Source organism: Alnus glutinosa, chromosome 11 (assembly GCF_958979055.1).
Source record: "Alnus glutinosa chromosome 11, dhAlnGlut1.1, whole genome shotgun sequence".
In the NCBI taxonomy this organism is placed as follows: domain Eukaryota; kingdom Viridiplantae; phylum Streptophyta; class Magnoliopsida; order Fagales; family Betulaceae; genus Alnus; species Alnus glutinosa.
The window spans coordinates 2,987,339-3,013,457 of record NC_084896.1 but is presented as its reverse complement, the minus strand read 5'-3'; the positions used below and the strand labels follow the sequence as shown (position 1 = coordinate 3,013,457).

General features: G+C 40.5%; 1 protein-coding gene across 5 annotated transcripts; it reads right to left on the bottom strand.

Annotated features, from left to right (window-relative positions):
* Positions 1 to 234: 234 nt before the first annotated feature.
* On the bottom strand, positions 235 to 24,818 carry LOC133881777 (squalene synthase 8-like). 5 transcript variants are annotated; one of them, XM_062320806.1, is made up of 14 exons: positions 24,427 to 24,812; positions 7,464 to 7,506; positions 6,594 to 6,683; positions 6,045 to 6,120; positions 5,211 to 5,280; positions 4,103 to 4,246; positions 3,907 to 4,011; positions 3,497 to 3,643; positions 3,029 to 3,104; positions 1,324 to 1,412; positions 849 to 940; positions 725 to 753; positions 549 to 618; positions 235 to 437 (listed from the first exon to the last, which is right to left on the bottom strand). In XM_062320806.1, exons 1-13 carry the CDS (start codon positions 24,619 to 24,621, stop codon positions 569 to 571), a joined length of 1,206 nt encoding a protein of 401 aa, XP_062176790.1. In that variant the 5' UTR covers positions 24,622 to 24,812; the 3' UTR covers positions 235 to 437; positions 549 to 568. The 5 variants fall into 5 exon arrangements, with proteins under 5 accessions (XP_062176790.1, XP_062176791.1, XP_062176793.1 ...); XM_062320807.1 differs by lacking the exon at positions 24,427 to 24,812 and adding an exon at positions 7,988 to 8,528; XM_062320809.1 differs by lacking the exon at positions 24,427 to 24,812 and adding an exon at positions 7,754 to 7,825.
* Positions 24,819 to 26,119: the final 1,301 nt, after the last annotated feature.

Below are 26,119 nucleotides of genomic sequence, written 5' to 3'. Positions count from 1 at the left end.
TTGTTTCGCCTGCTTCGGCAGAATATCCGACTCCTGGTAAATTTTTTACACAGGTTTTGATGGGTCATTTGAATTTGCACATTTTTATGTTTTTAATATGCATGCTAGAGTGGAGTGAACAAATAAAATTTCTTATTTTTCTTTAGAAACCTTCACTATAATAGTTTAATCTAAAATTTGATTTTAGAAAAACTACTAAACAGGAATTCATTTGATGTGTTAACAAGTCCAGAATTGCAAACAGTTTAAGAGTTTTCTATAAGAAGTTGGATACTTCAGGAACAGATTTTGACACCTGTATGGTAGATATACAACCTTCAAGCGTAAGTATTAAAATAATACAAACATAAATCAAGTTTCATGGAACAAAGCATGCACTTGGTAACAGCCAGCCATGAACTCAAGTTCTCCAGGAAGTTCGAAGAAACCTTCAAGTTCTGCATAAACACAAAACAAGAAAAATCAGCTTGAGGCTGTTGAAGAAAATAACAATAATTTTCTTTTGATTGTGCTATCGAATCATCAATTTTACCATTAATGAAACTTACCTTAATTCTTTGGTCGTTTGCTAGAGAGATAAGCAAAAATGCCGGACAGCATAATGAACAGTATAGCAATCTGCATTGAGATCAAAGGATTAATCATTAGATCTTAACAGTTACCACAAAGCTAATCATCAAGTTTTTGGTCACAACATCAGGTTGATAAATTAGCAGATACTTACAAGAGTCGCTCCTGATTATGTAAGATTTTCTGGTGAAATCCATAAAATAGTTATCAGAGATAAAATAATTAACGATGACAGACAACAAAAACAGCAATGAAACATGCAAGATTATCAGGACAACCTCTTGTTAAGGACTCCCGAATCCCTGCAGGTTTTCTGTATTGCTTCCAGCCTGTTCAACGTTTTTGTTGCATTAGGGTCATTCTTGTCAACCTACAGTTGTCCAAATAAAGCATCATAATTAGTGAGCAACACCCCCTTAAGGAAAATGCAGAAAGAAACAGTAAGTATTAAGCTTGGTTTCACAACAGAAACAATGCAACTGATTTAGCAGCCTACAACTACAAACATATCCTCCATTCCAAGTTACAAACATGTCCTCAGAGCTTGGAAGCATTGACTATTTTATTGCCACACACAATTCATGTCCAGAAAATTTATTTGGCATAAAAAAATGCAGGTCGTATCTAGGGATCTAGCAGACAAATCAACACATCCAAACAGGTGATGAAAAATCTAGAAGCATAGGCTGAACAAAATAAATATCTTGTTGCGAGCAAATATATCTTGTTTAGTCTTGAAAAAAAGCTTTGTACCTTTGGCTTCAACTTACAGGAGAAATCAAAGAAAGCACCATAGACATCTGCCATCGTTTTTGTACGATCAATGACTTTGGCGGTAAGACCTAGACAACAGTCACAACAAATACCAGTAAGTAAGAATTCGTCACAGAACGAAGCATGAAGACATCACAATCCTTCCTATTTTTCCAACAACACCATAATTTTCTTTTACTAATATGACAAAAGAGATCAAATGTTGTACCATGTTATAGCCTACACGTAGAGCCAGGAACAACTTAAATTGTTTGTACACCCTATTTGGATCACAATATACAAGAGAAAATAAACCAAAAAAATAAAAGGGAATTGAAAATTATATTATTTTCCCTTGTTTGGTTATAAAGAGAAAGTAGAGAGAAAATAAAGAAAGGAAAATCTATTCTTCGTATCTTTTATTCCTTCCGCCTAACTTCCCTTCCAAATCTCATCTATTTTGAAGAGAAATTTTGGTTGGATCAGAGAAGAAAATTTTGAAATATTGTCTTCAGAGTTTCTTTTCTTCTCTCTACCCCATCACAAATGAAACATTGGAAAAGAAGAGAATTTTTAAAAAAATCGTCTTCCTTTCTTTTCTCTTGGGGTGCACCAAACATAGTGTTAGATAGACTCTCTCTCTCTCTCTCTCTCTCTCTCCAAAAATGTACATGAGTGGGCATGTGATCAATTCTCTATTGCAAGAAACTTGCCCAGTCACGGCTAGAGAATCCTTCATTTTCTGCCATCAACCATCAGTGGATCTCCTTCAAAGAAAAGATCAAAGTAAATTATACAATTCTTTCAAGGGATAACACACAATCCGGAAGATTCACCCTGTTTTCCATTTTGTTGGCTGTGCATCAGATGGTTTCAATTTCCACCGCCCAAAGCCTAGCATAACATTTCTTTTATGAGAAGTTTTTAGAGTGCTCTGAAGGGGCCAACCTAAATATAGAGGGAGTTTTGGAAAGTGCACTCTCAAAAACAAGAAAAGGAAGAGGAAATAATTATGAATTCACAAGCATGTATAAAATCTCTCAGTTTCTCAAATTGTATGATAGCCGAATATGGACCCAACAGCAGTAGGCACAACTATTCATATATAGGAGTCTCTCTGTGCACTAAGCTTCCTAAAGTCTTAAAATCCCAAAAGGAAATCACTGCTAGGTTCTAAGCCGAGTTGCAGTGACTATACAACTGCTCTTTTTGGGCCACCACCTCTCCATGTAGTGTCCACCTCAAGGCACATCAAAATCATTTTTTTCCACAAGGCATCACTTCATAAAGAACCACAATTTAGCACTAAGAATATGATAGTAGAAAAGCTATAAAGAGTTGCTAACCAAAGCATGAGACCGACTAAGGGCACATTCGAATGTCTCATGAAATTGAATCGGTCCATTTTCTACTATAAAACTACACATAAAACTTTACACTGGCACTGATACTCATAAATGATAGTGAAAATCTGGAATTGGTAAAACTTTTAGATAGCCTAAAATCAGAACAAAGATCACCTGCAATGGTAAGCCCTACTTTTTGCAATGATACTATTCCAGATGAAAAATCAATGTAAAAGAAAATAGATACATTTGCTTTCCATGGGATATCCACAACACAATAACTAAATTTTCAATTATCTAACATGCGGCACATGCCCTCAGTTTCAGCTGTAAGAAATGTCCACAGATAATTCACTTACCACGCCTCATTTTGACTACACCTCTGAAGACTTCAATGTTGTTGTAGCATAATGCCAGTGTTCCAATGGCCATGATCTAGTAAAAGTAACACATGTCAAATGAGATGCTAAACAGGAACATTCATAATTATTACCGTCTTAAAACATCATAACAAGCCTAAAACCACACACCATAAAACCGGGAACTATTTGGGATTTTGTACCATGTGCAGATCAGAGAATACATTTATAATACATACATATCTATTATTTGCAAGTTGTGTGCACAGATAGATCCCTACTTTCCTACCTATATGTCAAATTATCAGACACAAGACAATAACAGCTCAGAGTTAACTGATTATTACTTTTTTTTTTCCTTTTTTTTTTCTTTTTTTTTTTTTCTTCTTCTTCTTCTTCTTCTTCTTCTTCTTTTTTTTTTTACTAAATTGTTGTTAAAAAGAGCCTCAGAGTTTGTAGAGAAGATACCTGGGGGATAGCACAAAATCGAAAAATTGAAGGATCTCGTAAAGCAGACATGTATTTCAAGCAATCTTCCGCATGCATCAAAGCATTAGTGACCATGTCATTCAAACATTGCACTGCCTTCTCAGAGTTTTCCTCATATTTCAAGTCCTGGATTGCAAAGATCGAGAAATTATCAATCAGAAAAGATAACACAATAAAATGATTGTGAAATACAAATTTTTACAAGACAGGAGTCCTACCCCTCTACTGAAGATCATTTTACGAGAGAGAGAGAGAGAGAGAGAGAGGGAGGGAGGGAGGAGAGAGAGAGAGAGAGAGAGAGAGAGAGAGAGAGAGAGAGAGAGAGAGAGAGAGAGAGAGAGAGAGAGAGAGAGTAGAGAATTCAGAGTAAACAACGTAAAGATGTGCACCTCAAGTTTGTTAACATATTTACTCCAGATCTGATGAGGCCAGAACATGCGAGACTTTGGTATCTCATTAATATCCTCCAAATAATCTCGTATTATGTTTGTTTTCTGTGGTTGTAGAGCGTTTAGTATTGGACAAACTTCCAAACAAAAGAAAATGGAGTGAAATTGCAGTGGTTGCTTCATATCAAAGCATTACCTGAAGAAATAAACCCATTGAATTTGAGAGATGATCTGAAGCCAAATCTTCTGACCCAGAGGCATGGAAAAGCTTGGACAAACCTAGTCCAACAAGTCCAGCTACATAGTGGCAATATTCATCATAGTCATCAATTGTCTCTACCTGCAAGAAGAGGAAAAACATATAGGCATCACATAAAATACATATTATCTTTCTGCACTTTGTGCATGACCTATGACATAGATTCAGCTCTGAAGCTCATAAAGAGCAGTTGGCGGAACAATTTATGATGCAAACTTGCCCCAATTACTCCCTAGAGAACATGATTTTTCTATGATGCAAATATAGCTCACCACATAGTTGGCATTCAGACCCCAGTTACGTGGATGACTACATAAATTCATTGTTTTTAAGACTAATCATTAACTTCTGTTAATTTTTTTTTAAAGTAGCACGTCAAATTATATGCTAGTAACCAGTTGAAAAAGCAGGTCAGATAACTAAGCAGTAATCAACTACAAAGTTAAATCTTCACCATCAGTAAAGAGAGAAGTTTGAACAATTTCCCAGGTAAAGAACTATTATTGAAAGAATCATCAGCTTTTTATGTTGGTAAAATATTAAGATCAGCTCTTCTTACTAACTCAGCTTATTTATTTGATAATGGGGATTGTGGATCTCTGAGAAAGAGGTACAATTTGCTTTTGTTATTATTATCATATATATATATATATATATATATATATATATATATATATATATATATATATATATTTTTGGTTGGGGAAGTCCAACACATACAATGAAATTCTGATGTAAGCTTTGTTGAATCAAGCTAAGCATAACTTGTAAAATTGACGTAAACTTAAGCAAGCTTTTGTTGTAGGTTTGATGTAGCCTTTCTTCTGGTTTTTGGGTTTTTTCGGGTGTTTTCCTTTGTTGTCTGTTTTTCTCTTGTTTTGGTGTCCTTCTTGTATACTTCATGTATGCTTAGGGGCGTATTTGCGCTTTTTTAATGCTATTTCGTTTATTACCTATCAAATAAAATTGACGTAAACTTAAGGAAACAAATATGAAAATCTCAAGCAATCTGAATCCCCCTCCAGCATTAATATGCATCTCGAACCTCCTTGCATATAAATTTTGCCATTCCTGCACCCATTCTGTTGGTAATTTCCTCAATTGCCTCCTGATAACTGCAGAATTGATAGAGTATTGTGAGTAATTTATGAAAAGAAGGTAAAGCAAGAATTCATTTAACATATCTACAGGTGAGATAAGCAAAGATGTTGCAAACTGTTAAATTATATAGCATATCCTATAGATCCTGTCTCAATTGTGCATAATTTATAAAGCCCAAAGGACCATTTTATTCATTAAACATAGACTTAAAAAGGGCATAAAATCATTCAACATCGTCTATGACTTTTCTGGGACCCCACTGACTACTTCAGATTTTAGAGTATCTCAAACAACCACACTGTCTAGTATCTCAACTATTATTCCAATTTTAAAACATTAACAACATTTGGGAGAAGCAATTGATACTTTAATTTATCAGCACATTGAACCAATCATACTAACTACGCATTAAATAAGAAAAAACAAAAAGAAAAAAAGATTCAATCTAGACAATAACCCAATTGACACCTATACTTGCAGCATGGCACATTAACTACTTGGGGAACATTCAGTTATACAGTGGAAATAAAAGGATAATTGAGAGATCACGTATTCCATTGTATAAACTAACAACTAAAAGAAATAAGAGACAACCCTTATCCTGACATCAGTAATCAGCAATAATATAACTATAGGTAGAGAGGTGGCAAAAGGGGACCAAGGATATAGATTCTGACCAGATAATGGTTAGAAAAGTTATAACAAGACTTATTAAAGATGAAAACAATATTCTCTACCCACTAAAATCATTTCAGTTATTTATAGAGGAAGAAGTAACCTCTTTCCAAGCTCCAGAAAAGCAGTCGACACATGATGAAATTGGTCCATAAGAACTTTGTAGTCCTTTGTACCACCTTTATACAGAAGGAAAGAACAAAAATCAGCAAATGGCCAAAGATTCAATTTTCTTTTACATGTTAATATATAAGTATCATATAATCATGCCTTAAAAATTATTTCTAAGGACTTTTTACCTAATAAAAATCTTATAAAACTTTATCTTGTAAGAGATAACATGGTTGTTATAAGAAAGCTTAAATCCTTGGTTTAGAAACGTAAGGCATTAAATTGAGGCTGGATATGTTATGCATACAAAACTAAAATTTGGATATATATAGGACAAGAAAAACAATTAAAGAAATTTAATATCAAACAATAGAAATTGGTTAAATGGCTCTGCTTGAAACTGCAATTATATATATGCGTAAAAAAGATCTATCAAATTGGATTTTTATGGCAGAATGAAATAGATGAAAGGTTCTTCAGTCTATAGAATCTAGGAAAATTGGAAGTAAGAAAGACTGGTGACAAAATTTAGAACACTCACATGAAAAATGCCACTCGCAATCATATATGTGACGATGAAAAGCTTTCAGGATTGGCACTTTTACATCTGTAGCTATGCTTGTATCATCCTCTGTAAAGCAACCATCAAGATAAAGTTGATCAGTTGGGGGAGATCAATAATTATACATATTATTGAGGGTTGGAAGAGTGGGAAAAAAAATACACACTAAACTACAAGAAGAGTGCTGCAGGAAACCAGTAATCCATAAGAACTGGAATTAATGCCAATTCAAAACCAACAGTTTTTTAATTGCTTTGTATGTAACAACCTAAAGGAGAATATTATGAAAATATTTTTCGTCATTTATAGGAGTCATCAGAGTGTCATACTGAGTAGCTACAGCACATTAATTAGCCTTGAGATTACAAGTTAGAACTTGATCAAGTAAATCATGTATAGATCTGATTTAAAAATTCACTACATTTAGAATAATTTCCAACAGAGGCTAAACTGTTGACATCAAGAAATGAAACCCACGGGGGATCAACTTGTTAAGAATAGCTTGTATTCTTCAATAAATCCTTGAAAGAGGCTAACGTATTGTGACCAGAAAAGCAAGGGCCTAAAGGGTAGCCATCAAGTATTCCACTGTCAACCCAAACAAAGGCTGATAATCTTCATTCAAAACCTAATATTACAAATCAAAATATAACTAGAACTCCCTATATGTAAATGAAACCTGGCCTTATTGAACAGTCCAATGTTTCATTAAAGGGCACATCAAGCTTGCATGCATTTCACACAAAATGCAATGCCACCGATCTGATATATAGACCTCAATTTCAATCTCTCAGACAACAAATAAATCAAGAAAAACCACATAAAAGGTTATAGATAATAGGAACATACCAACAGTGTCCAGGGCTCGAAGAACCAAATAAAATATGCATATCTGCAAAACCAAGAAAGATGCTGCTGAGAAATTAAATATGCTATAGTATGGCTAGATCTTAGAAAAAGGTAAATCTAACAAGATGGAACACAGTAGTCTGTCTTTTTAATAAGATAATAACAGCAGCATTTACAGGAAAATTTGAATTAATGGCCCACTTGCAGAGTTACAGCGTTCGTGATATCAAAATGACCAAAAACATATCAAGCATGGAATTCTTTAGCAGTTCATGGCCTTTAATGAATACCATTACATTCAGCTGATCTTTTGTGTTCCATAGATTGAATAATATTAGTTGTTTACATCACATTCTGGTCAACTTATAAAGTAGAAGGCCAAAAAGAAGGAATATGGAAGCTTTTCATCCGGCTAATTATTACACGCAGATTACTGAAATGGAAATTGAACAAGGAAAATGGAAATGGACGGGAAGAAATGTAAGAACAATGAAGAACAATAAATTTGGAAAATGATATTATACTGAAATTAGGCAAATTCGAGGATGCCTAAATCCTCCGTGAGTGATTTGAGGTACTCCCCATCCATTTTCAGCCAAAGACTGGATACTAATTTTCATGACTAAAACATTTAACTAGTTTTGTTTATATAGACCCACCTAAAGGCCACTAACTAATAGGACACTAACTAATAAGGTCCAAGGCCCATTAAACTACTAAGGCGGCCCACTAACTAATATATCCGTTACAATACCAATCCCTTTAAGCACCTTGCCCACAAGGTGCAGTTATTTTTGTGTAAAAAATATAAAAGCTTTCAAAAGTTGGTTGCTGCCCTTTCTTGTGAACAAAATATGGCTCCAATTAACCCCCAAAAAGCAGCCCTTTCTCAAGGATAAGCAGTACTGGTTCCCCATGCGAGTGGTCCCATGCACAAGATCCAGCCCATTGTAAAATCCACAATCTTCTAGGAGCAAAAGGATAAGCCATCTTCACACGTGAGAGAGAAAAAAAAAAAAAAAAAAAAAAAGCCTCCTTCAGCTTTGAAATGAAATAGACTCCAGCTGTCTTTCATTTTTGAAAACAAATCATGTGGATACAACCTGTCCATCTTCTTAGGCGTAAAGTGCACAGCCCAAAATTGCCCTTCGTCATCCACACGGACCACTCTTCCCCTTTCTCTGCAGCGTCTAGAACAAGAACACACAGAGAAAGCATCGGAACCGGTCCAAGTCTCTCCGGCCCCTAGCTCGGCTTCTCGGACCTCCGGTCTCCTGTCTCGCGCGGCTCCGGCGACAGCAGTGCCGTCTTCCTCGCCCAGCTCTCGTCGCATCCTCTTCTTCTTTCCAACGCCATCGGTGTTTGAGAACAACAAAATCCACCCCGTCTTCATTTGAATTGTGAGGAACCAAGGAACTCACAGTGTGATTTATGGACTCGAGTATGATCACATAAGGCACTGCCGGATCTGGAAATGGCCCCTCCAAGAAAGATTTGGAAATTCGTGGAGGAATTTCGTCGAACAGATGGTAGGAGTCATCAACCGGATCTGCCGCTGTAATTTTTGCGTGCTTTGGATCTTCAGCCGGTTCTGTTGCTGGGTTTGTTGTGCGTTTTGTGTCATCCGCCGGATCCGGTACCGGAATTAATGTTGGGTTGGCTTCATCGTCGCTCTGCTCCTCTTCTTCGTCTCTGAATTCTTCTAGGTGTTCAACCTTCGCAGGAGCTGAAAATTGTGCTAGAAGAGCCTGAACAAAATCATCCCACCGAGGAACAGTATGAGTAGCGTTCACTTCCCGAAACCAAACATCAGCCTTACCGTCCATATGTAAGGAAGAGATAGAAAGACGTTGGGCATCCCGAGTGCCATAGAAATCAAAATATCGTGCTGCACAGGAGCACCACTTTTCCGGATCTTCACCATTAAACGTAGGGAATTCCAACCGGACTGCCTGAGCCGCCTCTGCCTTAGATCCATGGCTTTGTTCTATCAAGCAGCCGAGCAGCAACGATTCAGGGCATCATACCAATTGTTACACGCAGATTACTGAAATGGAAATTGAACAAGAAAAATGGAAATGGACAGGAAGAAATGTAAGAACAATGAAGAACAATAAATTTGAAAAATGATATTATACTGAAATTAGGCAAATTGGGGAATGTCTAAAACCTCTGTGAGTGATTTGAGGTACTCCCCCTCCATTTTCAGTCAAAAACTAGATACCAATTTTCATGCCTAAAATATTTAACTAGTTTTGTTTATATAGACACACTTAAGAGCACTTCCAGCAGTTTCCTAACAATTTTTCCTATATTTAGAGCATTCACATTGGCCTCTTCAAAATTTCACTAAATTTTAGTGAAAAAATCTACTTTTTTGAGTTTAACTATCATCTTTAAAAACTTTCCTACATCAATCTCTCTAAAAATTTCTCTATTTTAATTAAATATTACTTTTTAATAGTTTTGGTAGCAACTACTTTAACCGCCACTCAGCCTTGTTCAATCGTAGTGCAAGGGGATCGATCCCCCCACAACTGAACATCAATCTCTGAATCCACACGTTCCGAAACCCAGTACAAAAAATGCTATCCACGCTCACCAGGGGATCTCTAAACCCAAAAAACATCATAACCCCATAGACAATTGTTGACACCGAATAGCAACCAGACCGCCGAAAAATTGCCGAAGAGATGTCAAGATTGCACAAAACCGCCGGAAACGCGCCCGTCCACCTAACCTGTCGTCACCCACAAATCTTCGGACCACCGGAAACCACCAGACCGAAAATTGCTGACACCCACCAAACCGGATCACCGAAAACCACTAGACAAGACGATCGGAACCCACCAGACCAGACTACCGAAAATCGATCCACCTAGAAATTCTTCCCTATTTGCAGATGGAAGAGGTGGGATTTTCGGTCTGACCAGACCACCGAAAAATCGCTGACACCCACTAGACCGGATCACCGAAAACCACCAGACAAGACCACCAGAACCCATCACCAGAACCATCAGACCAGACCACCGGAACCCAATCCACCTGGGACGTCTTCCCTATTTGAAGATGGAAGCAAGTGTCTGGAGAGAAAAGGAAAATGAAAAAGAAAAGGAAAGAAAAATGGGAGCAAGGAAGAGATGGAAGAGGCGGGAAAATGAAAGAAAATGATTAAAAAATAGATAGAGAAAGAATTTTGGGGGTTAAATATAGAGAGGGTTTCTTACCTTCACTATTTTAGAGAAATTTTGAAGAGCTTGTTGTATGGGGTTTTTTGAGCACTTTCACCAAAATTCGGTGAAATTTTTGAAGTAAAGAGCTCAATGAGGATGTTCTTAGGAAACAAAACTACTTTTTGCTTCCCTATAAGAAAACATCCCACAATAGATTCCTTAAATTTTTCCTATATCAATTAAATACTATTTTTTACTCTTATTTTATTATCTTTTCTCTTTCCTACTTTTATTTTTTTATTATTTTTTTCTTCTCTCCTCTCTTGTCATCTCTGTCGTCTCTCTGATTTGCTTTTTGCTTCCTTTTTTATTTTATTTTTCTTTTTTGTTCACTTTCTGGAAGCTTCATCTTCTCCTTCTCTTCTTTCTCTGATTTTTCTCTGTGTGTATTGTCTTCTTCTCCTCTTAACCTCTCTCTCTTCCATACTCTCTCTCTCTCTCTCTCTCTCTCTCTCTCTCTCTCTCTCTCTCTCTCTCTCTCTCTCTCTCTCTCTCTCTCTCTCTCTCTCTTGTCTTCTCCACATTCTTTCTTTCTTTCTATATATTTTTTTTTCTTTTTTGTTTACTTTCCGGAAGAGACGCGGGCCAAATTTAAGGTGGATTGACAGAAGAGACGCGATTTCCGGTTGAACAGAGCCGATTTTCCGACAAGACTACAAGATCTGGTAGTTCTCCTCCATTGAATTTGTACTCTGATTGCTTTGTTTGGGAGACATGGATTTGGGTTTTATTTATTTATTTTTTGTTTCCGATTGTTCTGGCAGTTTGATTTTGTGAATTTTGTGTGTGTGATTAAAGTGTTATTTGTTTGTTTGGTGAGAAAGTGAAGGAAAATTAGCAACAAGTTGTTTCTCAGTAATCTGGCAGTAGTGTAAAATTGTTTCCTGCGGACCAATGGACAGGAGGGGGAAGGAGAGAGGACAGAGAGGAGAGAGTCGTTTTTATTTATTTATTAAAATAATGGGTTGGGAAGCAACAGTGCTTCCCAATGCATTGGTAAGCACTATTGCTTCCCAACCAAAAAACCCAATTTTAGGGTATCTGTTGGAGGTTGGTTTTTTGTGTTTTTTATGATATTTTTCCTAAACATAGGGAAGGAAACCATTTTAAGGAGGCTGATGGAAGTGCTCTAAAGGCCACTAAACTAATAGGCCACTAACTAATAAGGCCCAAGGCCCATTAAACTACTAAGCGGCCCATTAACTAATATATCCGTTACACTAATACTCTACATCTTCCCACCCACTTGTTCTCTTGTTTCTAAAGCCATATATAGGACCTGCTGACAGGGGCGGAGGTAGGGGGTCAAGGGGGGTCACATGCCCCCCTCAACTCCCAAAAGAAGAATTTTTGCATATGCCCCCAGTTGCCTACCCTCAAGGCCTCAGCAACTCATAGGGGGCAGATTTGCCCACCCTCTGCCGTGATTTTCTTTTGCTGTTACTATTCAAGCCATTTCTGCAATTAGGTTAAAAAGTTACAAAAGTTGACGAAGAGAGGAAGGTTGAAGATGATGCGCGTGTGCGGCGTGTTATTTTTTTCTATTCAAAATGCATCGTTTAATTGACAAGCAGTGTTGCCTTTAAAAATTTTAAAGAAACCTCTCGGGTTTTTTTTTCAAAGTCTGCGCCTACTTTACAATTGACAAGGCACCTAATTTTTTTTTGAAAAAAAAAAAAAGTGAAAAGTGACAAGGCACATCACGTCAAACTGTCAAAGCACAATTCACAAGTCTTTATTTTATTATTATTATTTATTCGGCTTAAACTAGCAAATCCCAAGTTTTCAACTACCGAGTGCTATTTTTATTTATTTATTTTACTATTATTACTTCAAGTCATCAAGTGTGAGACTTTAGAAGAATTGGGATTTGCCAAATATTCTTCTTACAATATTTATTTCTAACGTTAAGCATTCAACCATTCAAATCAAGCTATCAAGTTTCAACTGTTTAAATCAATTTATTAGTAATTATTTTAAAAATAATTCAGATATGTAATCAAATTTTTATATATATTGTTAGGGAAGAAATCTGATTCTGCTCAATGGGCCAGGATCGTGGCCCAATAAGACTTGCCAAGACTGTCATATCCCACGGACTCGGTAATTTGTCGTCACTACATAAAGATCAAGGAGGGTTAAAAGTCGACCTTATGACGACCATAAAGGAAGTCCCACGACTCCACGATCTCAAGATCGATTAAAGACCGACTTGACAACTTATGACGACCATAAAGGAAGTCCCACGACCCCACGATCTCAAGATCGATTAAAGACCGACTTGACAACTTATGACGACCGTGAAGGAAGTCCCACGACTCCACGATCTCAAGTCGGTTAAAAACCGACTTGGCAACGATCGTGGAGAATATATCTCAATCCCATGATCTGCACAAAAGGGAGGTGCCCCCACGATCTAAAGTCGGTTGAGAGTTGACTCCGCAATGATCGCGGAGTTCAAACCACGATGCCACGATCTCAAGTCGGTTAAAGACCGACTCGGCAACGATCGTGAAGAGTACACCTCAATCCCACGATCCGAGTAGCCGACAAGCACTCCAGATCTAACACGTGGTCCAATGGAAAAGCCGGACCGCTCTCGACACTCCCTTTATAAATTCCTCACAACTAGACAGGTATAATTTAGATTGCTAACTGTGATTAAGAGTAATATACACTTGAGATACTACTGACAAAAGCATTGGAGTGGGATTGTCGGGTTTCCCCCCGACGTAGCTTTCTCTCTTGCAGGACAGTGGAGATAGGCTCATCGGGTTCATCAACTACCATACAAGAATCTGTTCTAACAGATTGGCGCCGTCTGTGGGAAACAACTAGCAAGTGTGTGTCGTTTACTACGCAAAAATACATCTGAAATGGTACGAACAAGAGCCACAACTTCAAGAGCGAATAACCCCCGCAACAAGGTGGGGGGTACATCTCATCAACATACGGCTGAGATGGAGGCTCGAATAGCCCAAATGTCTAGAGACATGGAGGTCCTAGCTCAGCAAAACATCTGTCTGCAGAAGCGGCTGGCGGATGAACGAGTTCCTGAAGTACCTGGAGGACATGAAGAATGAGAAAGCAACACCCACGAAGAAGAAGACATGGAGAGTAGAAGGCTCACGGAGAGAACTCGACCTGAAAACCGATCTCGGCGAGTTGAAGGAGCCGTGAATCCTCCTAGTGAAGGGATGGTGAATCATCATTATGAAGAAAGAAGGCTCAACAAAGCCATCGCCACCCTCAATGAGAAGTATGAAAAAAAGTATAATCAGTTGCAGATTGAAATCCAGCTAAAGAGCAAGGGAAAAATTTCTCGAGTAGACAGTCTCTGGAATAGATCTTCCCCATTCGCTAAATGTATCATGGCAGTCCAATTGCCAAAAAAATTCGAAATTCCAGCTATCCAAACTTATACTGAGGTTGAAGATCCTACAAAGCACCTGGACAACTACAAAACGCACATGGATTTGCAGGGAACTCCGCAAGAATTAGCGTGCCGAGCCTTCTCGCTCACCTTATCCGGTTCTGCCCGGGACTGGTTCCGAAAACTCCCACTGAGTTCCATCACGAGTTTTGAAGATCTCGGACGAAAATTTATAACCCAATTCCTGGTTGGGTGCAAACGAAAGAAGTCGTCCGGTCAATTAATGGCGATGCGCCAAAAGGGAGATGAATCTCTAAAGGATTATGTGATCCGGTTCAACCAGGCAAAGCTCACGGTTGATAACCCGACCGAGGAGATGGTTTATGCTGCTCTTTACCAAGGACTACGGGTGGAAGGGCCTCTCATGTCCGAGATTGCTCTCAATCATCTTGAGAATCTGGCCGATCTCATGGACGTGATCGAGAAGTACGTAAATCAGGAGGAAATCCTTGCGGCTCTGAAGGAGTCCCATAAACAAAAGATTGCGGAGTCAAGCAATCCCGGGAAGAAGGAAAAAGCCCGGAAGGGAGAAAAACGGACCGAAACCAAAAAAGAGCCTGCGAAGTATTACCAGTTTTCCATAAATGAATGGACTTCTTTAAACTCTCCAATTAACGAGGTACTGATGGAAATCAAGAGGGACCCGCAGTACGAGAAGCCTTACCCGCTTCACAACAAATACGTGAAAGTAGAAAACAAAAAGAAATACTGCGCGTTCCATGATGCACGAGGCCATGTCACCGAGGAATGCAGAAATCTCAGAATCTTGATCGAGAAGTTCATCAAAAACGGAAAACTACTCCGTTTTATTGCAAACAACCAGGGCCAGCCTCGGCAGAATCAGGAGTCTCGGGAGCATCAAGACAAAGAGCAAAGACACAGAGATCGCTCCCCTCAAAAGCACCGGGAAGTTCGCCGAGACAGAAGGAGGGAGGAACCCCGTCGGGAAGAGCCTCGACGGAATAGAAGCAGAAGCAACAGCAAAGGCACACGGGGTCGTGACCCACGTAATGAACCGGTTATCGCGATATCCGAACCATATTCGGGGGCTTCAGTGGAGGAAGAGAAACGAGTGCAGATAGAAAGGCCTATGCTAGGCACCAAAAGTATCATGAGATTATGATTGTAGAGAGACCCCACAAATCTCACCGAAGGGAGTCCATGGTGGTGGGGTTTTCAGATGAAGATTATGCGGGAGTCTCGCTCCCTCATACTGATGCAATTGTGGTCACGCTACAAGTAGCGAACCACCGAATATTTGTCGATAACGGAAGCTCAGCCGATATCCTATATTGGTCGGCCTTTCAGCACATGGAGATTAGCCCGGAAAAGGTGATCCCGGCTACCTGCCCTTTGGTGGGGTTTGCTGGGGAGCAAGTCCAGCCGGTCGGATCTATTGAACTCCTTGTAACGGCCGGGGACTATCCAACCACCAAAACCATCATGGTTAAATTTCTTCTGATCGACAGACCCTCGGCCTACAATGCAATCCTTGGAAGGACAGCCCTCAACAATCTGAAGGCAATTACTTCCACGCCACATTTGAAGATTAAATTCCCGACCTTGAGGGGGATTGGGGAAGTAAAGGAAGAACAGAGTGTGGCACGCCAGTGCTATAACGTAACAATGAAAGGAGCCCCCTCACGGGGCAATGGTGGGGAAAAAGGCAAGCAATAACAATTACAGTCGGGAGAACCAGCCGAGGAGATGGAAGAATTTGAAGTAGGAGGTAAAGAGAGAAGAGTTAGAGTCGGGTCTCTGTTATCTCTGGAAATCAAAGAGTCCTTGATAGTTTTCCTCCGAAATAATTCTGATGTGTTCGTCTGGTGCCATGACGACATGCCAGGAATTGACCCCTCAGTAATTTCGCACAAGCTAAATGTGGACCCAAACTACCGACCCATCAAACAAAAAAGAAGAAACTTTGCTCCAGAAAGAAACCAAGTCATACATGAAGAAGTGGAGAGACTATTGAGAGCTGGCTTTATCCGAGAAGTGGACTACCCCCAGTGGCTGGCCAATGTTATCTTGGTGAAAAAGACAAGCGGGAAATGGAGAATGTGCGTGGATTTCACCGACCTCAACAGGGCGTGCCCAAAAGATAGTTTCCTTCTCCCTCGGATGGATGTCCTAATCGACTCCACCTCGGGGCATGAGCTCCTAAGTTTTATGGATGCCTTCTCGGGGTATAACCAGATCCACATGAGCGAGCTTGATGAAGAGAAAACTTCATTCATCACTGACCGAGGGTTATATTGCTACAATATGATGCCTTTCGGTTTAAAGAATGCCGGTGCAACCTACCAAAGGTTAGTCAACAGAATGTTCAGCAACCAAATCGGGAGGAATGTAGAAGTATATGTAGATGACATGCTGGTGAAGAGCCGGAAAGCGATCAGCCATATGGCTGATCTTGAAGAAACTTTTGATACACTAAGGAGATATCGGATGAAGTTGAACCCGTCGAAATGTGTCTTTGGCGTCTCATCAGGAAAATTCCTGGGGTTTATGGTCTCGAGTAGAGGAATCGAGGCAAATCCAAAGAAAATCCGAGCTGTGCTGGAAATGCAAGCTCCCCGTACGACAAAACAACTACAGCAATTGACCGAGAGGATTGCAGCCTTAAACCGGTTCATCTCCCGATCAACAGATAAATGTTTGCCCTTCTTCAAGATACTTCGGAAGACGTTTGTTTGGAGCAACGAGTGCGAAGAGGCTTTTGGCCAGTTAAATGAATACCTAGCCAGCCCACCACTCTTAAGTTCACCAGAAGAAGGGGGAATTTTTTACTTATACCTAGCAGTGTCGCCATCAACTGTCAGCTCAGTCTTAGTCCGAGAGGAGTCCGGATTACAAAAACCAGTATATTTCACTAGCAGGGCACTGTACGGAGCCGAAGGAAGATATCCTCGGATTGAGAAGTTAGCCTTTGCCTTCATCACCTCAGCTCGGAGGCTAAGACCATATTTCCAGGCACATGCTATAAGGGTGCTCACAGAGTATCCTCTGAAGAAAGTATTGCAAAAGCCCGACCTCTCGGGTAGATTGGTAAATTGGGCCGTGGAGCTCGGAGAATTTGACCTAGAATTCTATTCGAGAACCACCATCAAGGCCCAAGTTCTGGCAGACTTCATTGCAGAATTTAGCAATCTCCCCGAAAGCCAAGAAACGCCTGAGCAAGAAGCGTGGATAGCGTATGTCGATGGGTCATCCATGAAGTCCCGAAGCGGAGCCGGGGTAGGTTTCCAACCACAAACAACGAGGCGGAGTACGAAGCAGTAACAGCAGGCCTCAGCCTGGCGGAACATCTAGGAGCAAAAAACCTCGAAGTCCGAAGCGACTCACAAGTTGTTGTCGGCCACATCCAAGGTGGATCTGAGGCCAAAGGGAAAAAAAAATTGATAAAGTACCTTGCCAAGGTGTTGGGTTTTTGGGACCGCTTCGAACGAGTGGTGGTCACACAGATCCCAAGAACCGAAAATGAACGAGTCGATGCACTAGCTCGGCTAGGGTCGGCAACGGACAAAAAGATTTCGGCCTTAAAACACCGGGTTATCATTCTGGACAAGCCTTCCGTGGATGACATTGGATCGGTGATGCAGATCGATGACGCCTACGTAATTCCTGAATGGGCAAGGCACGTGATTGAATATCTTAAGAATGGGCAACTGCCGAATGATAAGAAAGAAGCTTGAAAAGTTCGAATGCAATCAGCGCGATATACTCTTGTCGGTGAAATTCTGTATCGCCGAGGCTATACACTCCCACTCCTGAAGTGCCTCTCGACGACTGAGGCCGAGTATGTATTGAAGGAAATTCACGAGGAAGTCTGCGGTAGTCACTCGGGGGGTAGAATGTTAGCACACAAGGCTGTACGAGCTGGCTACTATTGGCCAACGATGAATCAAGAATCAATGGAAATGGTCCGAAGATATGACAAGTGTCAAAGGTTTGCAAAGTTACAAACCAACCGCCCAACAGAACTCAGCTCGGTTTCTTCACCATGGCCGTTTGCCCAATGGGGGGTTGACATTGTAGGGCCCATGCCCACAGGAAAAGGAAATTGTAGATTTCTAGTGGTCGCAGTAGATTACTTTACCAAATGGGCAGAAAGCGAGGCCTTTAATGACTATCACAACCGGGGCAATAAAAAATTTCCTCTGGAAGGCGATTATATGTAGATTAGGGATATCTTACGCCTTAGAAACTGACAATGGAACGCAGTTTGACTGCAAACCATTCCACCATTGGTGCGCCGAACTCAAAATCCGACATTTTTTCTCATCGGTATATTACCCTCAATCAAATGGGCAGGTTGAAGCAACAAACAAAACTTTGGTGAAGATACTGAAGAAGAAACTCCCAAAGCGTAAAGGAGGATGGGTGGAATATTTGCCGGAAGTCATGTGGTCGTACCAAACAACAACCAGCTCAGCAACATCCGAAACTCCCTACTCGCTAGCATTCGGAGTCGAAGCAGTGATCCCTGTCGAAATAGGTTCCCCAAGCTTTCGCATTCAGCATTATAATCCCGGATTCAACAGTGAAGGACTAAAACTGCACCTTGATCTTCTGGAAGAAAAGCGAGAAGAAGCAAGAGTCAGAATTTCTGCTTATAAAGCAAAAGCAGTTCGGTATTATAACAAAAAAGTAAAGCCCCGATCGTTCAATACTGGTGACTAGGTGCTTCGGAGGATAACTTCGACAGCTAAAGACCCCACAGAAGGGAAATTGGGGCCAGTCTGGGAAGGACCATTCTGAGTTATCAAAATCAACCCAAATGGAGCATACCATCTTGAAGACACAAACGGGAAGAAGCTGCAATGACCATGGAATGTCGAGCATCTCCGGAAATATTATATGTAATCTGATTGTTTTTTTAACTTCGTCGTTTATCAATGAAATGCAGATTCGAACAGTATATTACATCCATAGAAAACATTCGTGAATTACATGACTTGAATCACGTTGAGGTGATTCGAACCGAGACTTGAATCACGTTGAGGGGATTCAAGTCGGAAAAATTACATGACTTGAATCACATTGAGGAGATTCGAGCCGAGACTTGAATCACGTTGAAGGGATTCAAGTCGGAAAAATTACATGACTCGAATCACGTTGAGGGGATTCGAGCCGAGACTTGAATCACGTTGAGAGGATTCAAGTTGAAAAATGTCCGAGACTTGAATCACGTTGAGGCGATTCAAGTCGAAAAACGTCCGAGACTTGGGCCACATTGAGAGGGTTCAGATCGGAAAAGTTCTAAGTGTAAAACTTAGACGATACTAGATACACCAAAATCTACACTTAGCCAAAATTGGCTAAGTGTAAAACTTAGACGGTACTAGTACCACATATATAACAAAAAAGAAGGGGTACAAAAAGGTACAACACCAGCATAAGTTTTGTGCAAAAATGCCAAATGTCATGAAAATGCAAAATCTTACAAAAACGCCGAAGCTCTGCGAAAAAATAAAAAAATAAAAAAAAAATCTAGCTAAGGTTTCTCGGTATCCAGTTCTCCGGAAACTTGAGCAGCAGAAGCTTCAATATCAACGGCCTCAGTCGAAGTGTTTAAATTTGCCGGCTCAGTAACCTCACCAACAGGTTCGGCGTCATCACCAACCCAATCTGGGACATTGGGAATCAAGTCTCGGCCTATTCCTCTCAGTTCTAAAATAGCATGCTCGGGAACGTCCATAAAGTCGATATAGTTCAGCTCGGCAAAATTTGGAGAAGGCGTCAAAGGGTTAAGCACGAATTCTTTAAGTGAATCAAAACCCCACCTAAATCGGTTAACCTAGGTTTGGAAAGTCCTGTGCTGGTCGAACCGGGCAAGGGTGTCCACGAATTGCTGCGGAGCAAGGAAAAGGTTAAAAATGAGTATAAAAAAGGGGGAAAGAAATCAAAATAAACTCACCATGGTCTGAAGTCGGACCAATGCAGCAATCATATCCTTAGTAGGAATGCACCCAGCGGTACTTTGCCCTAGGTAATCGACGGGGGTCAAAGCCCGTATTGCATCCATAATCGGCCCAGCCAAGCGCTCTTCCAGTGAGGCCTCGTCATATTCTTATTCCCGGGCTGGCCTAAAAATCCCGATTGAATCGTGAGTAGACACTACCGTTGGCCTGACCTGATCGGTCCTCAGGCTAACAAAGGGCCTGCTAGAACTTGACTCTGCTTCCTCGACCACATTACAAACCGAGGGCCCGGTACTTACCCCGACGGCCACGCTATCAGCGGCTCGGATCGATCCCGCATCATCACTGACTTCAGCGGCCACTTCTGGCTGCGACATTTGAAGGGTCTCGACCTCGGTTTCTACCTGTGCACTCAGCAACTCAGGTAAGGCCGAACCATTTTCAGGAAGGGCGGTCTGAGCCACTTCATCCCTAGCCATGGACGTAAGAGTCACATCCTGACCCGCAGGCTGCGCGTTGAGCACATCCTCATCACGGAGCATTGGTACTTCGTCTGGTGATGGATGATGAGGCGCAGCCTCCTCCTCTGCATTCTGAAGTAAGTGTTCGGAGGTGATCATCGACAAGGGATGGGAATGCCCTTAACCACCGAACCAATTGATTTGAGGTTGATCGTGCCACCTCAATCCTTGGTTTTTTCTTAACAGGCTCCCCTTCAGGCTCTTTGCCCAACTGAGGTTTTTCTTGGGAAGCCTTTGATTTTCCCGCCGACTTCTCGGCAGCCTTCAGCTCGACAGTTTTCTTCTCGGCGACTTTTTTCTCGGCCCATTTCTTGGCTTTGGCTTCCTGCTCGGCACCAATCCGTTGGGTGTCAGCAAGGAGTTTCTTGACAATTTTTGGAGCCTTTTCATGCTCCTTAGACTTCTTCGGTCCCTTAGGAACCTTTTCCTTACCCTTATGGGTAGCAGGCACGGGGTCTTCCTTTGGTTTCTGGGATTTACCCTTCCTCACCTTCAAGAAGGGAAGATCAGAAATAGGGATGTCGTAACCAAGAACATTTCGCATATTCTCATTTGTCACGAGGTGGTCGAAATCGAGCACCATCGGCGCCTCTTCGGCGGGCGTAGCCTTCGCAAAGGCAAGCATGGCGTCGACATTATTGGCCTGCTCATCACTCAGCTCAGGGGCTTCTGCAGCCCCGACTCTCATACGGGCCCATTCTCGGGGTACCCTTCGGTCCTGGGAAATTGAGGACTCGGCTCTCTCCCACTGGCCAGAAACTCTGAAGATTTGCTCCTTCCATTCTTTGTTGTTAGAATATCTCCAAGCCAGGTGGATGAAGGACGGTTTCTTGCGGGCAGTAAACTCTACCGTGTCATCTCTTCGGAAGCCAGCTCTGTAAATGGTGAGGAATTCAGCTACAGACATCCTCTTATGAAGCTTGATCCTCCAAAGGATGAAAGAAGCAAACATGTATCTCCATCCATTCGGTTTTATCTGAGATGGAGCTACCCCTAGCTGCACTAGCAGTTCCCTGGCAATCCCAGTGAAAGGGAATCGAAATCCTGCCATCAGCATTCGCTCGGTAATTGCCACGTCACCTCCCGCGATGGAAAGTTGGCCGGGCTCCTGAAAGTGGAGAGTCATGGAGTCCGGGATATTATAGCTCCGGTGGAGGCGACCTTTCTCAGAAGCCGGAATCAAAGACCTTAACCTATTCTCATGAGGAACGAGACTCGGGCCGCCACCGACGGGAGCACCATCAGAATCAGAATCAGAAGCCATGAAAGTCGATTAAAGGTTTGAAGAAGGTTGGTCAAAAGTTTGAAGGAGATCGGTCAAAAGCCCGAAGGAGATCGGTCAAAGGTTTGAATAAAATTGATCAAAAGTCTGAAGGAGATCGGTCAGCTGTTTGAAGAGAACCGGGAAACAGGAAAAGATTGGCTGAATAAGGGAATCCTTGTAGGAAAACTCAGAGGTTTTTACAGAACAGTGAATGATGAAAAGTAAAAATGAAGAATGGGGGGGTTTATATAGTCCTTCTTCAGGAAGCTGAAAAGACGTTCATTAAATGCGCCGAGTTAAAAGTTTTGTAACCGTCGGGCGCACAACTGGCCTCGAAGGACGAGCCACACGCGCGTTCCCGCGCGTGAAAGAGCTTCCACGGCCAAAAGTCTAACGAGCGTGATTACACGCAACATGAGAAGCTCGGATCAACCTAACAATGTCCGCGCCGTGCGAGAATACGAACCGATTTGACAACAGATTCCGAATCTCATCATAACCAAAGTCATTATTCGGGCGTTTCCGTTTCCAAAGGCGCTTAAATTCAAACATTTTGAATTTCAAAAATTTTGCAATACAAGATTTCTCGGTTCTTTCCAGAAAAGCGAGCCAGTATAATTTGCATCCAAAGCCTGGCAGAACCGCACAAGAAAATTTCTTTCATTGAAACTACATGCGAAAGGAATTGGGGGGTAACTGTTAGGGAAGAAATCCGATTATGCCCAATGGGCCAGGATCGTGGCCCATTAAGACTTGCCAAGACTGTCATATCCCACGGACATGGTAATTTATCGTCACTACATAAAGATCAAGGAGGGTTAAAAGCCGACCTTATGACGACCATGAAGGAAGTCCCACGACTCCACGATCTCAAGTCGGTTAAAGACCGACTTGGCAACGATCGTGGAGAATATATCTCAGCCCCATGATCCGCACAAAAGGGAGGTGCCCCCACGATCTAAAGCCGGTTGAGAGTTGACTCCGCAATGATCGCGGAGTTCAAACCACGACGCCACGATCTCAAGTCGGTTAAAGACCGACTCGGCAACGATTGTGAAGAGTACACTTCAATCCCACGATCCGAGTAGTCGACAAGCACTTCGGATCTGACACGTGGTCCAATGGAAAAGTCGGACCGCTCTCAACACTCCCTTTATAAATACCTCACAACTAGACAGGTATAATTTAGATTGCTCACTGTGATTAAGAGTAATATACACTTGAGATAATACTGACAAAAGCATCGGAGTTGGATTGTCGGGTTCCCCTCCCGATGTAGCTTTCTCTCTTGCAGGACAGTGGAGATAGGCTCATCTGGTTCATCAACTACCATACCAGAATCTGTTCTAACATATATAATGTTTTTTTCTTCATATTTTAATTATATAATTATATATTTATAGTTACTTGATATGATAGAGAACAACAATTATCCTACTGAGCTTCAATCAAATTATAAATGAGCTGTTAAAGTAGATTTAGCCGGTTTGCCACTAGATCCTTGTTTAAGAAAAAAAAAGTTTAGGATTAGATTCTAGTGATAGAGACTAAATCTGAAGAGCATATATACAAAAAAGACTTTGTCAACTAGTTAACCATAATTTTTGACAAATACAATTTGGAAAAACATGGCATTGTTTCAATCCAACATAGCTCAAAGAATATGTGTTTTAAACAATGACTAATTTTTGCTTAATTATTTATTTATTGCATTAGTTATATATTTTTAATTAATTTTTATTCAACTTAATATATTTTTTTTTTCATTCATCATAATAATAATAAAAAAATTGACCACCCGAACTAAAATTCTGGCTCCGCCACTGCCTGCTGATGCTGCACTTTGTCCTGCAATCATAGGGAAAACACTCTGGTAACAACATTCTATCTGCTATTGCATGAATTCTAAGACTCCTTAATATGATACCGTATGGTCCAGTGCAGATTTCTTGTCTATATAAAATCAGTAAAAGTAAAGCAACGCTCAGAAGAGCAGTTCATGAAAATGTTTTCTCAGTGTTTTCACTGCTACCCCAAAAATATGTCGCCAACCAACAGAACTCTGCCTGTGATGGTTCAAAGTAGATCTCCTGTATGTTACTTTCTGCCAAAAAAAAAAAAAAAAATTGATAGAATACATCATGATGTGAAAGCATAACACCATAAAAAACCCACCAAGATTGCCAAAATAAACCCCCAAAAAACTCGTCAACTGCCCCGGCCACAAGAAATACAATCAAACATTCCTTTCCCTTGATAACAAGCCATCCAATGTGAACCACATGAAGAAGAGGAACCCACTAAAAGTCTAAAACAAATTAATCTATGGCCCACCCAAATAAATCCAAATATCAATCACAAATCCCAGAACAGTCACATACCCGGATCATTCAAAATCCCAATAACATGACCCATCACAACCAAAACCATCATAATCATCCAATTCGCACTCCCACACACAAACTAAAACACAAACAACAACACCCACAAAAACCGAAACCAAATTCAGTCAAAATCCTCAAAAACAAAACAACACACATATGGGCCAAAAAATAAAAAAGCGCAAGAGCCTTGAACTTTGGGCTTACAGCGTTGCGAAGATTGGAATCGAGCTGCTGAATAACCATGGCGAAGCTGCGAGAGACCTTCTGGAGCATGGTGTAGCAGAAGCCCCAGTGCGGCTCCCGAGGGATCTGCTTCTCGGCGTGCCTCGCCGCCATCTTCAGCTTCAACAACGGGTAAAATTCATCTGGGTTTTTCAGAATCGCAACCAAACTCCCCATTTCTCTTCCCAAATCCGACTTAGTGAAACAACCAAACACGCGCACACTGTGTGTTGTGGTAGCCGGCTTTTTGTAGGTTCTTCTGTTGGGCCCTCTATTATGGCGTCTGAAAATAGAGCGGGTTACAGCGCAAAAGTCATTGAAGTGCGATTTTGTCTAAAGAATACGAATTCCCCAATATAATTTAATTCTCAAACGAATTCAGAGCACCCAAAAATTAATGGATTACATTGCCCCGTTTAGCAATTTCCATTCTCCTTCCCTCCCCTCCCCTTCCTTTTCTTTATAGGATAATTTTTGTAATTTTTAGTGTGAGGAAAATGTAATTGATATGATATAAAGTAGAAAGAATTTATATGAAAAAGTAAAAAAAAAATTATATTATAGTGAATTTTTTTATTTAAATCATAATAAAAAATTATTGATGTGATATAAAATATAAAAAAATTAAGGATGTTTTGAATTAATATTTTTTTGAAAAATGTGAACATAAGAAAAAGGAAAAAGAGAGGAGATTATTAAACGGACCATTGTCCACAATGTTGATAATGGTTTGATTTGACGTGAAGAGGAATTAAGAAGGGGACGTCATCAAGGGGATTGGCGCTCGTTTTTGTTTGTAATTTGTTGTGGGGGGGGGGGGGGGGGGGGGCGGCGGGGGGGTTTCTTCTGGTTTTTTAAGGGCCTCGTTGGTTTGACGGAGCATGTGAAATGGAGGAGCTGGTACGTAGTAGCTGTCAAGTGTGGACGTTTTCGTTTGAACATATCTTTCATGTCGACAAGAAATGGGATTTTGTGAACTCTTTTTACTTCTTTTGAATTGACTTGTTATTTTGTTTTGGGGAATTTTGTTTTAAAAAATATTTTTATGTGATATAAATATGAAAATAATTTTGTATTTTATGAGTGGTTTATCGTTTGGATTGTTTGTTATCAAACAAAGCCAAGGATCCTGTTTGGAAAAAAAAAATTGTTGGGTTTCTAAAGCTTTTGTGCCTAGTGATATTCTATGTTGGAAGAAAAAAAAATTAGATAAATGAATTTTATTTGATCCAAATACGTAGAAGTTTTTTTCTTCTTTTATAATTATTTTTTCATTTTCTCTTGTGCTAATCAATTGAAAGAAAAAATTATTTGAAAAAAAAAAAGACTTATTTGATTCAAATACGTTGAAGGTTTTTTTTTTTTTTTTTTACAAAGTTGGTTTTGATTGATTTATTGATGGAGATCAATGCACCGCTGCGAATTAAGGATCTCGTTCAAGTACCAATTGGGCCGGTTACGAGAGCACGAGCAAAGAAGTTCAAGGATGTGCTCAACGGATTCATCCAAAAGTTATGGGCTCAAGCAAATTTGTGGAGGCCCATTGAGCATGATCCACGTGGCCAACAAAGAATCGTCACCTTGATTCAAGTTCTAGAAGGATCCAGTCGAGGCTAAGAATTGGCAAGAAAACAATCGCAGGAAATCTAAACCAAATTGATGCGGAATAAATTGA

What these genes read in the sequence shown, in the direction of transcription:
- LOC133881777 (XM_062320811.1), bottom strand. Translation starts at nt 24,621, where the DNA reads ATGGGGAGTTTGGTTGCGATTCTGAAAAACCCAGATGAATTTTACCCG. An exon ending in CAAAATTTATATGCAAGGAG is followed by an intron (nt 4,247 to 5,210) that starts GTTCGAGATGCA and finishes CTCTTCTTGCAG; the next exon opens with GTAGAGACAATTGATGACTA. An exon ending in AATATGTTAACAAACTTGAG is followed by an intron (nt 3,644 to 3,906) that starts GTGCACATCTTT and finishes TTTGCAATCCAG; the next exon opens with GACTTGAAATATGAGGAAAA.